General features: G+C 51.4%; 1 protein-coding gene across 9 annotated transcripts in view; it reads left to right on the forward strand.

Annotated features, from left to right (window-relative positions):
• The window catches only part of TJAP1 (tight junction associated protein 1), a 62413-nt gene that overhangs the window by 34290 nt on the left and 14160 nt on the right, over positions 1–13963 (forward strand). For 6 of the 9 annotated variants that reach the window (XM_084625229.1, XM_084625227.1, XM_084625231.1 and 3 more), the window contains 3 exons: positions 6102–6195; positions 8534–8586; positions 11534–11692. In XM_084625229.1, coding sequence (XP_084481355.1) covers positions 11567–11692 — 126 coding nt within the window. In that variant the 5' untranslated portion in view covers positions 6102–6195; positions 8534–8586; positions 11534–11566. Of the gene's footprint in view, positions 1–5369; positions 5403–6101; positions 6196–8533; positions 8587–11533; positions 11693–13963 lie in introns of those variants that run through there. The other 3 variants (XM_084625234.1, XM_084625235.1, XM_084625233.1) reach the window with 2 other exon arrangements.

Consider the following 13963-nt stretch of genomic DNA (forward strand, 5'->3'; position numbering starts at 1 on the left):
GCAAGGGTTTGAAAACTTGTTAAAACTTAATAAATAAATAAAAAGAAAACCTGTGATCTGTTTTGAGTGGGAGGGGATGAGGGGAATTGTGAGGGAGGTGTGATTCTGGTAACTTTACAAGGGGTTCTTCTGGGACACATTATCTAGGCAGCCTATTCATGTTCCTGATCCTTCTTATACTCAGCAACAACAAAAGCTTTCAATCTGAGGGTTCTGTTGATCTCATTAACTTTGAAAAATGTTAACTATTAAGTAGGGCTCATTGCTTAGTGGCCAGTCTGATCCCTTTGTTTTGATCGCTCTTGTGACCTGTCACATGCTTGGAGCAATGTTGTCTACCTAGCTATCAAGATTTACTGATATGAAAGAGCAAGGAATGAGTGAAAATCCATGGAATTCCATCCTGATTCTGAGGCGACAGACAGTGTAACATTGTTAGTCCAACCTGTGTTGCGAGCATTAGGATATGCAAAGCCAGCCTAGTAGGGGGATGCATGTTTCTGTGCTGAGAGCAACTAACCTGCTACAAGCTACTTAGTAGCAGAATGAATCTTGAACCTAATTCTAACTGGGATTCTCTGGTTGACTGAAGAGATTAGCCAGCTTCCAAAGAGAGCCTTCCTCTTTGGATGCTAAAACTTCCTGTAATTAATACCCTGCAGCCCTCTCCTGCTATGGCTGGACTGTTGGGGAACAGTCTGTGGTGATTGTTTTAGCCTCAGTCAGGCTAATGTTGTCTCCTGGTCAGGATCTCTTGATGAAATTCTAGCAGCTTTTACCTGACCTGTCTGGTTGCTCCATTGTCTTGAGCATCAGTCCCACTACTTGAGGCAGCTAGAGTCTATGACTGATGATGATATATCTGCAAGGCAGGGGGAGGGGACTTTCTGGCTCTCTTGCAGATGGGAAAGAGTTCATTTTCTGTGATCTTAGTAGAGTGAAACTGTTACACACCAGAGTGTTATGTAACGAGATCCGTCTCATTGGACTCAAATAAAAGATTCAGTCCAAAACAGAGTGAAACTGGTGGATTAACAGTAGTAACTAAATGCATGGGACAGAGCAGCAGTGGTAGCTTTCATTGGTATATCTTGAGTTCTGGGCTTTGCGGGGTACCGTAGCCCATTGGTGTCTGGCTGCCTCAGGAACGCTTCTCTAGTGAAGCGTTGTCTTGAGAAAACTGGATTGTGATCAACATAGACGCTTGAGCTGGAGCCCCCTTGGTGTGAGAGAGGGGAACATTTCCTGGAAGTACCCCTTGACTCTGGAACTCTTTTGCAGTCCTCCCTCTTACCTGCCCCGTCTGAATTTGCTGGGCTTTAGAGTGTACTGCCAAGACTGTTCTCTTATTACTGGAGCTGGCAGCTGCATTGTCAGGAGCGTTGCTGATAGACCTTCTCATGGCTCAGATGCGCTATAAACACAAAGTTAATACAAAAAGAAAAGGAGTACTTGTGGCACCTTAGAGACTAACCAATTTATTAGAGCATAAGCTTTCGTGAGTTACAGCTCACTTCCTCAGATGCATATCATGGAAACTGCAGCAGGCTTTATATATACACAGAGAATATGAAACAATACCTACTCCCACCCCACTGTCCTGCTGGTAATAGCTTATCTAAAGTGATCATCAGGTGGGCCATTTCCAGCACAAATCCAGGTTTTCTCACCCTCCACCCCCCCACACAAATTCACTCTCCTGCTGGTGATAGCCCATCCAAAGTGACAACTCTTTACACAATGTGCATGACAATCAAGTTGGGCTATTTCCTGCACAAATCCAGGTTTTCTCACATTCTCCCCCCCCCCACCCCCATACACACACAAACTCACTCTCCTGCTGGTAATAGCTCATCCAAACTGACCACTCTTCAAGTTTAAATCCAAGTTAAACCAGAACATCTGGGGGGGGGGGGTAGGAAAAACAAGAGGAAACAGGCTACCTTGCATAATGACTTAGCCACTCCCAGTCTCTATTTAAGCCTAAATTAATAGTATCCAATTTGCAAATGAATTCCAATTCAGCAGTTTCTCGCTGGAGTCTGGATTTGAAGTTTTTTTGTTTTAAGATAGCAACCTTCATGTCTGTGATTGCGTGACCAGAGAGATTGAATTGTTCTCCGACTGGTTTATGAATGTTATAATTCTTGACATCTGATTTGTGTCCATTTATTCTTTTATGTAGAGACTGTCCAGTTTGACCAATGTATATGGCAGAGGGGCATTGCTGGCACATGATGGCGCATATCACATTGGTGGATGTGCAGGTGAACGAGCCTCTGATAGTGTGGCTGATGTTATTAGGCTCTGTGATGGTGTCCCCTGAATAGATATGTGGGCACAATTGGCAACGGGCTTTGTTGCAAGGATAAGTTCCTGGGTTAGTGGTTCTGTTGTGTGGTATGTGGTTGTTGGTGAGTATTTGCTTCAGGTTGCGGGGCTGTCTGTAGGCAAGGACTGGCCTGTCTCCCAAGATTTGTGAGAGTGTTGGGTCATCCTTTAGGATAGGTTGTAGATCCTTAATAATGCGTTGGAGGGGTTTTAGTTGGGGGCTGAAGGTGACGGCTAGTGGCGTTCTGTTATTTTCTTTGTTAGGCCTGTCCTGTAGTAGGTAACTTCTGGGAACTCTTCTGGCTCTATCAATCTGTTTCTTTACTTCTGCAGGTGGGTATTGTAGTTGTAAGAAAGCTTGACAGAGATCTTGTAGGTGTTTGTCTCTGTCTGAGGGGTTGGAGCAAATGCGGTTGTATCGCAGAGCTTGGCTGTAGACGATGGATCGTGTGGTGTGGTCAGGGTGAAAGCTGGAGGCATGCAGGTAGGAATAGCGGTCAGTAGGTTTCCGGTATAGGGTGGTGTTTATGTGACCATTGTTTATTAGCACTGTAGTGTCCAGGAAGTGGATCTCTTGTGTGGACTGGACCAGGCTGAGGTTGGTGGTGGGATGGAAATTGTTGAAATCATGGTGGAATTCCTCAAGGGCTTCTTTTCCATGGGTCCAGATGATGAAGATGTCATCAATATAGCGCAAGTAGAGTAGGGGCTTTAGGGGACGAGAGCTGAGGAAGCGTTGTTCTAAATCAGCCATAAAAATGTTGGCATACTGTGGGGCCATGCGGGTACCCATAGCAGTGCCGCTGATTTGAAGGTATACATTGTCCCCAAATGTGAAGTAGTTATGGGTAAGGACAAAGTCACAAAGTTCAGCTACCAGGTTAGCTGTGACAGTATCGGGGATAGTGTTCTTGACGGCTTGTAGTCCATCTTTGTGTGGAATGTTGGTGTAGAGGGCTTCTACATCCATAGTGGCCAGGATGGTGTTATCAGGAAGATCACCGATGGATTGAAGTTTCCTCAGGAAGTCAGTGGTGTCTCGAAGGTAGCTGGGAGTGCTGGTAGCGTAGGGCCTGAGGAGGGAGTCTACATAGCCAGACAATCCTGCTGTCAGGGTGCCAATGCCTGAGATGATGGGGCGCCCAGGATTTCCAGGTTTATGGATCTTGGGTAGTAGATAGAATATCCCAGGTCGGGGTTCCAGGGGTGTGTCTGTGCGGATTTGATCTTGTGCTTTTTCAGGAAGTTTCTTGAGCAAATGCTGTAGTTGCTTTTGGTAACTCTCAGCCCTTGCAACAAAGCCCGTTGCCAATTGTGCCCACATATCTATTCAGGGGACACCATCACAGGGCCTAATAACATCAGCCACACTATCAGAGGCTCGTTCACCTGCACATCCACCAATGTGATATATGCCATCATGTGCCAGCAATGCCCCTCTGCCGTATACATTGGTCAAACTGGACAGTCTCTACGTAAAAGAATAAATGGACACAAATCAGATGTCAAGAATTATAACATTCATAAACCAGTCGGAGAACACTTCAATCTCTCTGGTCACGCAATCACAGACATGAAGGTCGCTATCTTAAAACAAAAAAACTTCAAATCCAGACTCCAGCGAGAAACTGCTGAATTGGAATTCATTTGCAAATTGGATACTATTAATTTAGGCTTAAATAGAGACTGGGAGTGGCTAAGTCATTATGCAAGGTAGCCTGTTTCCTCTTGTTTTTTCCTACCCCCCCCCCCCAGATGTTCTGGTTTAACTTGGATTTAAACTTGAAGAGTGGTCAGTTTGGATGAGCTATTACCAGCAGGAGAGTGAATTTGTGTGGGGGGGTGGAGGGTGAGAAAACCTGGATTTGTGCTGGAAATGGCCCACCTGATGATCACTTTAGATAAGCTATTACCAGCAGGACAGTGGGGTGGGAGTAGGTATTGTTTCATATTCTCTGTGTATATATAAAGCCTGCTGCAGTTTCCATGATATGCATCTGAGGAAGTGAGCTGTAACTCACGAAAGCTTATGCTCTAATAAATTGGTTAGTCTCTAAGGTGCCACAAGTACTCCTTTTCTTTTTGCGAATACAGACTAACACGGCTGTTACTCTGAAAGTTAATACAGTTCTGTGGAGCCTGTGCAGTAGATGCAGGGAGCAGTTCCTCTTCCGGTTCTCTGTTCTCATTCCATTCCTGATGAGGGCAAGGATGCTGATTCCTCCTACCCCTTCCCAGGCCCCAAATCATACATGACAATCCTTCTGGTTGAGGAGAGGACGACTGTGCAGTGAAGCTAATTAGCACTTCCCTATGCCCAGAGCAAGCATTAGCTGCGGGATACTTCACAGCATCATCATGTTGTGTCACTTGGGCAGATAGGAATGGGTTCGGGAGGAGGAAGGGAGCACCTGGAGTGGAAATGCAGTTAATGCTGGAAGCCATGCATGGGGACCTCATCACTTGTGAATTAGAACTTGGAGAATGGAGGCAGTTAGGATGATTGGGGTAGGAAGCAAAGTATGTTCCTTTCAGAGCCCTGGGCTCCCTCTGCCTAAAGGGGAAGATGTGCACACCCACCCCCTTGTGTGTGGGCGGGGGAGGGGAGGGAGATGAGAACTATTCCCCAGCAGTTTGTACAAATAGAATGAATTGCTCTGTTACCCTGAAATCCTCTGTCCCTCTGAGTGTTGGGTGACCATGCCCACCGCTGAATCTGATCACTGGGAGACTGTCTTGGAACAATGACAGCCCCATATGATCCTTCCCAGTATGTTTGCATCTCTCAGTGGACTCTGAAATGGGATCAGCATCATTGCAGACAGCAGCCCAGAAGGGGGGAGGGATTTAATTCTTGAGGAGCGTTGCCTGCTGATGAGAGATAGCGAGGACAGATAAAAGGGACTGGGAGATTAAGTTTCCTATTGCAATACAAGTCTAATAGAGTGGCCAGAGACCTGGCTCTTAGCCACCTCCTTCTATGGCTTCAGGCCAAAGCTGTGATGCTCTGGGTCTCACACACTTGGCTGCAGTATCAGGGCTGCACCCGAGATAGGATTGCTGACAGCTTGGTGAGTATGGGGCAGAATCAGTGCATGCTGTGTGCCCAATTCTGGCTGTTATCTGCATGCCTTTCAGCAGTCCATCCTCCCCTCCCTCAGAACAAACAGCCCCATGTGTCAGCTGGCGTTTCCATTCCACTCTGAACTGAGGCCTGTTTCAGAGTCGCTCCTCTGAATCCTCCCCTCTGATTTTGGAGCGCAAAGGAACAACCTAGATATTATGCCTCCAGGGCCCCAGCCATATTGCTGGTGAAGGATTATGAAAGTCCACTTGCTCCCCCAGGGCCGCTGTGGCAATTACTAACTTCTTAGAGTGAGAGCGGTTACACACACCACACTGTATAGGAATAAAATCAAGGGAGGAGGTGCAACTCTGCTGTCGTTCCTGGAGTCATTCTGCCAAAAGCCACTGCTGTACTGAGGGACGCATCCGGCCATTTAGCAATCCTGTTCCTTGTTTGGTGGCACTGGAGTTCCTGGTCTCCTTGGAATTCCCTGCTCCATGAGGGGATAATTGGAAAGCCCTTCCCTTTCCAGGACACAGTGGAGGCAATGAGCCGGTTGTACTGTGAAATCCTGCCACGGGGAAGCTTCCTGAAGCTGCAGACTCCAGCCCTGGTGCATGGCTGTATTTGGGCGCACATGCATGTGAGTCCATATGTGATGCTGATAGGTGACTGACGCCAAGTTTCCTTTCTCGTGTTTCAGAAGCCATTCAGATGCTGCCAGATGCCACCAGGGGAGAGCTGACTTGGAGGCAGGTGGACCGGGAGATGTTTGGACGGGACGTCGCTTTGGGTCTGTGAGTCCTTGTTTTGAGGGACAGTTACTTGGGGGATGATGAGAATGTCTCTGGAAGTTGTTTCAGACTGTGGAGTGGGTTAGGAATTCAAGGTGGGGTTGTCCTCCTCCCACCCCGGGGGTCAGGCAAATGGAGTGAGAATGAGGAATGGCAGAGGTGCTAGATACCAGGGAAGGGAGGAGGATAGTCACAGTGAGACTGAGGAATTGCCAGCTGAGAGTTGGCCAGACCTTTAGCTTGAGCCTTCTGAACATCCCTGCAGTGGAGACCTCAGCAAGGACTCTCTTAGGCCATTCATAGCAGCTGTACCAGGTGAGACCAGAGGGAGCCTTCCTATGCCAAACTGGTGGTAGTCATTTGGAGCTGTCATCTGCCAGCAGTCAGTGCCACAGCTGACCCAACAGGAGCTGCTCTGAGCCCATCCCTGCTTGTTTCAGAGTAACAGCTGTGTTAGTCTGTATTCAAAAAGAAAAGGAGTACTTGTGGCACCTTAGACACTAACCAATTTATTTGAGCATAAGCTTTCGTGAGCTACGGCTCACTTCATCGGATGCATACTGTGGAAAATACAGAAGATGTTTTTATACACACAAACCATGAAAAAATGGGTGTTTATCACAACAAAAGGTTTTCTCTCCCCCCACCCTACTCTCCTGCTGGTAATAGCTTATCTAAAGTGATCACTCTCCTTACAATGTGTATAATAATCAAGGTGGGCCATTTCCAGCACAAATCCAGGGTTTAACAAGAACTTCTGTAGCTCACGAAAGCTTATGCTCAAATAAATTGGTTAGTCTCTAAAGTGCCACAGTACTCCTTTTCTTTTTGCATCCCTGCTTGGAGTCTCCTATCTGTGGCCGAGTAGGTATGAGCTGTACTGAGCTGGTCTGTCTCTCTCTGTCTTGTAGCTGTGCTGGGGCCCTGGGGAGGGGTAGCTATGCCATTGTGAAGCTGTTTTTCCTGTACTAGTTGGGGCCCAAGGACAGCACTGTAGTAGGGAACAGGGCCAGCCAGCTTGTTGGGGCCAGGCCAATGCCAGGGGAATCTCTTAAACTTGTTTCAGCAGAGCTCTGCATAGTCGCTGCTGCCTGCCTGTTCCGTTCGCCTTGTGTATGACTCTCTCTCTGCATGTGTACAAACGCTCCAGTCCCCACCTCCTCAGGCTGGGTGCCATGGAGAGAGAAAGGTCTGCAGCAGAGGTGTATGGGGAAGGGAGGGCCCCATGGAATTTCTGTAGTGCCTTGGGCGGTGCAAGGAAATGACTGTCTGGCTCCTATCACCAGAGTATCTCAATATGTTTTGTTGTGATGGTTGCATAACCTGGGCTCTGGCCTTCAGAGCAGGCGGGTGTCAGTCTCCTTATGTTTCTACTGTGTGTGTTTGTCTGGGAGCACATCACCTCAGAGACCCCTGTAGAACAGAGAGGGCTTTGGAGCTGTGGTGACTGTTGCCAGGAGCCAGAGAACAGCATCTCATGTGTCTAAATTGGAATTCTAAAAGAAGCTTGCTCTTCTTTCTTATATAGAGGCCATGGAGCCGTTCCAGTATGCAATACCCCCTCTTGATCTGAATAAGAATCTGTTAGGTGCCACCAATGCAACCCATAATGCTGGATACCTGCATTAGCTAAATGTTTCTGCTAAAATGCTCAGCAGGGAAATAGTTAATATTGCCAAATCCAGCATTGTGCGAGTTCAGTGCTAACTTCCCACTGAGGTGAATGGGAAAATGTGTCATGCTCTTAGGGGCCCCATTGCTGCTAGTGGCTTGCTTTTGCCATCACTGGAAGCAGGAGTGGGCTTTTAGAGCCATTGTTTTGGCTCTGGGAAAGTGCCGCACCAGGGTAACACTGGGAAGTTTTCTACCCACTCCAAAGGATTAGAAACATGCCTTCAGCGTCAGAGCGTAGATTCTGCTAGACTGCTTTTGCGGCATCTCAGGGGACATGGGGCTTCCCACCTGTCAAGGAGGTTCTGGGCTGTGTGGGGAGAAGGGCCTGCCACTTCAGAAACTTATATATGCTTTATTTTAAAACAGGGTTGTGACTGGGCAGTAACAAGGGCTCTCAAAGCCTGGGGACTGGGGAGCAAGGAGTGCCCAGCTTCCTCTGGCTGTCCCTGCTCTGTTTGCTGAGTATGAGCCTTGAAGCAGAAGTTCCCATGGGGCTCACAGATGGGGACCAGTTCTCTCCCCTATCACATGGTCCCCCACAGACACATGAGAGCAGAGCATTAGGAGTGCTGCAGCCAGGCACAGGCACCCATTTGTTTGGGTGGGCTGGGGCATGCAAGTGGTCTCTGGGCGGGGGTTGTTAAATTCTTTGTGTTCTCACCTGTAGGGCATCTGAGTGAGTGTCCCCCTACATGAGACTTCAACTCTGAGCGCAGGCTGGTAAGTGCTCCAGCTGTCATGGGGTACAAAGATTGCTGTGGGGTAACATCTGCACTAACACATGTCCATGCTTCCTAGATGTGGAAGGAGGTAACAAGAACACCCCTCTCGGTCACCTAGCTGCTGCGTGGCTAACATGAGCTGCCATTCAGTCAGGACTTAGCCCCTCTCTCTGAGGAGAAGGAATGCCTTTCCAGCAAGGCAGGTTTATCACCCAGCCGATGTGCCTCAGCTCCTGCAATGAGCAGCAGAAGGAACAGGCCCCAGTGGTTACCTCCCAGCAGCGTTGGTGTTTGTCTTGCAGAGTAGCACCAAGAGGCTCTAGTCAGGACTGGGGCTCGTTCTGCTGGGTGCTGTGCTTACGCTCTAGAACAGGGGTGGGCAAAATATGGCCCGTGGGCTGGATCAGGCCCATCTAACACTTCTGTCCTCACGATCTCCAGGCTGCTAAAAGTCCCACAGCGCAGCGGGGCACTCAGGCAGGCTGTCTGCCTGCCATGGCCCCACCTGCTCCCGGAAGCAGTTGGCTGCTGCTGGTATGTCTCTGCATGCCCCCAACAGAGGGGGAGGCAGCTCTGCATGCTGCCCTCACCCCCAGCATCATCTTCACAGCTCCCATTGGCTGGAAACTGGCCAATGGGAGCTGCGGGGGCGGTGCTTGTGGGTGTGGGCAGCACATGGAGACCCGCTGCCCTCTTAAGGGGCATGCAGAGACCTGACGGCCATTTCCGGGAGTGGTGGGGGCCACGGCATGCAGGCAGCCTGCCTGAGCCCTGTTGTGCTGCCGGCTGGGAGCCGCCTGTGGTAAGCACCTCCCAGCCAGAGCCTGCACATCACGCCCCCTCCCGCACCCCTGCCCCAGGTCAAACCCGCTCCCGCACCCAAACTCCCTCCCAGACCCTGCACCCCAAGATGTTGCACTAGCCCGGAACTTCCAGACCCCACACCTCTTGCTGCACCCTCAGTTTTTGCACGAATTATTTTATTACATGGCACTGCAGTGGAGGGGTAGAATTTAAAAATTTCATTAATATAGTAGAAATATGCGGCCTCTGATGACTTACCAAAATGTGTGGAGTGGGCCCCCTGAGGAAATTATTGCCCACCCCTGTTCTGCAAAGACAAGTGATGCCCAGGTGGTGAGGGAGAGGGATACAGAGTGTGTGTTTCTACACATTCTATACCTTAGACTTGCTCTTCAGAGCTATTAGAAATTGCCTCATCTGTCCCCATCAACCTGCCCTTTCCCAGGGCATCTCAGCAAAGGTGAGCTCCAAGGATTTGATAGAAGAAGGGGTAGTAGCCTTACAAATCAGTTCAAGGAGGGCATTCCACGCATCTGAGGGGAACTTCTGTGTTTGGCAAAGCAAAGAGTGACACAACAGGAGATGAATGTTGTTTATATAATGGCTAGGAAGCTCAACAGGGACCAGGGCTCCATTGTGCTAGGCACTGTACAGGCAAGGAATATGCACAGTCCTTACCCCAGAGAGTGGGAGTCTAGGTGTCAGACAGGACACAACAGAGCACTAGTGGGGACGTACAAATGAAGAGAGTGGTTGTGCACTGTGTGTTCTGGGGGCTGCAGGCTAGGAACTGTGTTTTCTGGCTGGGGGGGGCACTGTGAGCGTTCTTCGAGCCATTGAATTAACGGTCCCTGCTCCCCCAATGGGAGGGGGAATAATGCTCTGAAAGGAGCCAGGCTGGGAGAGCTTCTGCCCCGGTAGAGCAGCTCCTGTGCACAAGGGAGAGAATTTAGTCTGAATTCAGGGGAGCTGGAGATGCCACACAAGTGCTGAGGGAAGGGGTGGTGCCCGCGCACAGAGCGGCGTTGGATTATCAGCATTGGGAGACTAAGGCAAGGAGAAGGACAGCCGATGAGGGTGGGAAGAGGGAGTCTGTTCTGAGCATAGGGGTAGCTGTGTTACCTACCCCAGCACCCGAAGGGAGGACTGATATGCCTTTGGCATTGGAAACATCAGCAGGCACCTTCATTACTGGGTGGCCTGTGGCATGCCTCACTCATGTCTTGTGCTTACTGAAATGGTGCAAACCCTGGATGGCAGCAAGAGCTTTCCTGAGTGCTGCCCTCTGCTGCAATTGCCTCTGAATGGCTGGAAGCAGAAGCCCCCTCCATGTCCACAGAGAGCCGTTGTAGTTCTGCTGTCTCTGCCCCATTTCAGATCCTGCACCACTTCTCCTGAAGCTTGGGAGTCTGAGCCTGCCACAGGTCGGAGGGGTGGGTGGTGACTGATCTGTCCTTCCTCATAGTGCTACTACTGAACATGGCATAATCCAGCCTCTTGCCTGAAGGCTGGGTGGCATCACGCGCCCCAGCTGCCATCTTGTGCCTTGATGGTGCCTTGTATTTGTTTTCTCTCCCCTGAGTCGCAGCTCCCCAAATCCCAAGAAAGTCCCTCTCAAGACACCCAGGAACAAGCTGGCTTTAACTAGTGCAAGCCAAGGACTTCTTGGCTCTGGCTGCTCATTTAGTGACTGTAGCCCCTGTTGGCAGTGACAGTGCGAGATCAATAGCTCCTGCCCTGACCGTCGCTGCTGCCTGTAAGGCTTGCAGTTTCCATATTAGAAAAGGCGTTTCCTAAAGAGCCCAATCAATATGCTGCTCTGAGGCCTGTTCTCGTTTACTATATATAATCTGGACACACGCTGTACGTCAGCGTGCGCACGCGGCTGGGGGGGGAGGATGTGCCAACTCTCTGTTTGCGCTGGCTGGGAGAAGGACACAGCTAAATTCTTCTCTGTCCCCCTTCCCTGCCGTGGCTGCTGTTCCAGGATCCAGGGCTGCCAGCTCCTCCTACTCTCTCAGCACTTTGGATGGGAAGCTGCTGGGGAGCATAGGGTATTTGATCTCCTGCTGCTGGGAAGCCCTCGGGGCTGGCTGGGGCACTGGTGACCCTCTTCTCTCTGCCCTTTCTGCTTTTGGCAGGTGACCAGTTGTCGCACCCAAGCAGGAGGGAGGATGACGAGCACAGCTCCATCCAAGAAGCCTTACCGCAAGGCACCGCCGCAGCACCGCGAGATCCGCCATGATCTGCCCATCCTTCGAGACGACCAAGATGGCGTGATTTTGGCTGAGCAGAGTCAGGTAACGGATAACCGGGCGGCTAAGGGCCTGGCGCCGTTACGCCAGCAGGCGGGGTTTAGTTACGCCGAGGCAGGCCAGCTCAAACAGGTGGATGGGTTTGAGGTGCGCAACCTTAACTTTTCCTCCTCCTGGTCCCTGGAGTCAAGCAGTGACAAGGAGGTAGCAGGGTGCCGAGCGGAGCTGAAGCTGAAGAGCCGGACTCTGTCACCTGTGCTGCCGCACAGTGGGAAGGCAGGGAGGCGGAGCGGGAAGCACTGCCGGCACCCCAGCCAGGGGTGTCTCAGTAAGTTCATGAGCCGCAGTGTGGAGACGGTTGTGGTGTCTGGAGACGAAGGCCGGAGGCCGACCTGCTCCTTCAAGAGCAGGAGCCTGGAACGCTCCCTCATGTTCAAAGAGCCTGCCGAGGTCCTAGCTCCCAGGAAGTTCCAGGTCTCTGCCACCCATCTGCCTCTCAAAGGGATCCTGAAGCAGACGGGCATGCTGGAAGTGCGCCCCGAGAGCCTGCGCAAGTCCCGCTCAGTGGAGACGCTGGCCCATGGCCGCAGCTCGCGCAAGTACAGCGACCCTCAGCTGTGCTTCAGCCCGAGGGAGAGACGCTCGCTGGAGCGCAGCAGCAGCACTGCCGATGCCATCAAGCGCCAGGAGAAAGTCACTGAGGAGAAGCTGCAGTTCTCCAAGTTCCTGGATGAGATCACCCACCGTGTGCTGAGCCCTGTCCACCTGCAATCCCTGGGGGAGGCCAGAGCAGGAGGGGGAGGCCAGGACTCTCCTTCCCCACTGAGAGGCTCCACTCCAGAAGGTCAGAAGGAAAGCCAGCCTGAGGGGGCCAAGCGAGTAGCTGAGAAGAGCCACCGCCTGAGCAGGAGAAAGGCAGATAAGAAGCGTGAGGGTCTGGAAATGGCTTCCTGCCGGAGGAAGCCCCCTGAGGAGGCTGAGAGGGCCCCCAGGCTGAGGAGAAAGCCCATCCTGGTGAGGAAGGACAGCAAGGAGAAGTTCCTCTCTCTGGAGAGGCGGGTAGTGGATCTGTGCCAGTATGAACTGCAGCAGCTGGCAGAGCTGGGTTTGGCAGGGGTGTCCTCTGAGCAGCAGCAGCAACGGTTGCCTTCATGGAAAACCAGTCAGGAGGGAGGAAGGGACAGAGAGAGGGACCGAAGCAAGCACCAATTGCGGCAAGTGCAGCCTCAGCATCTTGGCACCAAACCTGGCCGGAAGCCCATGACAGAGCCAGGCTACCTAGAGAGCGCATCCTTCTCCCCTCCGACACACCGGAGCCAGGAGGAGGGCACTGCCTCACCTAGAACCTCCCCTTCCTTCAGCCTAGCACTAAACAAGGTAGGTGCCAGAGTCCTGGAGCCCAGGCCCCTCACCCAGGATGGGGACAGAGGTCTCCAAAAGGCCATGGCCACCCCCTTCGGCTCCCAGAGGTGCCCTTAGCGCTGATGTGGGGAGTGAGGGGCAGGGCATTTGTGTCTGAACTCTCATCTCATCCATTCAGATGTTGATCTATGGAATGTGGAGCCTCCTTTGCCTCAGGGAGGCCTGGCCAAGCAACTTTGACCTCCCAAGTGGTGTGAGGGGCTCTCTGAGGCTCACTTAGGGTACAGTCTTCATCCCAGCCCCCCTTACACCAACCCCCATTGTTCCCCACTGGGAGGCTCCTCCTGAACTGGCTGTTAGGGGTGCCCAAGAGCAAAATGCTAAGACCTCAGAGGGGACAGAGCATCGCCCTTGTGACTCCCCAGACCTAGCCCTTCTGTGCTCCACACACATATGTGGTGCTAATGCCTCTTGAACCTCCAGCCTCCCTGCTGGCCTGTTTGGCTGCAGATCCTGCTCCTTGTTTGTGTTGCTCCCAGCTGTGACCCAGGTGGAGTGCCTCTGTTCAAAGGGGAGAAGGGAACAGCTGCCCCTTGGAGTTGTTAGCCATAAAAGCAGCAGCTGGTGCCTCTTTCCCCACTGAAGGGGCTTGTCTGCCTTCCAAGGTTTAGAATCTGCCTAGCAGACTGCAGGATACCAGTGTGCAGAGCTGGACACAGCGGGATGGTCTAGTGCCCTATGCGGGCCTTTGAATCCTCCTAATGCTTTAATGGTGGATACCCTGGTAAATCAGACCCATATTTATGTGAGAAGTCCCTTGTCTATTGAGGTAGAGTCTTTGTCTGGAAGAGCTGCCAACCCCTCCCTTCCATCCACCCAGCGGGCTCCTGGGACATTGACTCATTTAAACAGGAATCACCCGTCTCCTGGCCTGATTCTTGTGCACCTGATTGC

The sequence above is a fragment of the Lepidochelys olivacea genome, assembly GCF_965140295.1.
Source record: "Lepidochelys olivacea isolate rLepOli2 genome assembly, chromosome: 3".
NCBI lineage: Eukaryota > Metazoa > Chordata > Testudines > Cheloniidae > Lepidochelys > Lepidochelys olivacea.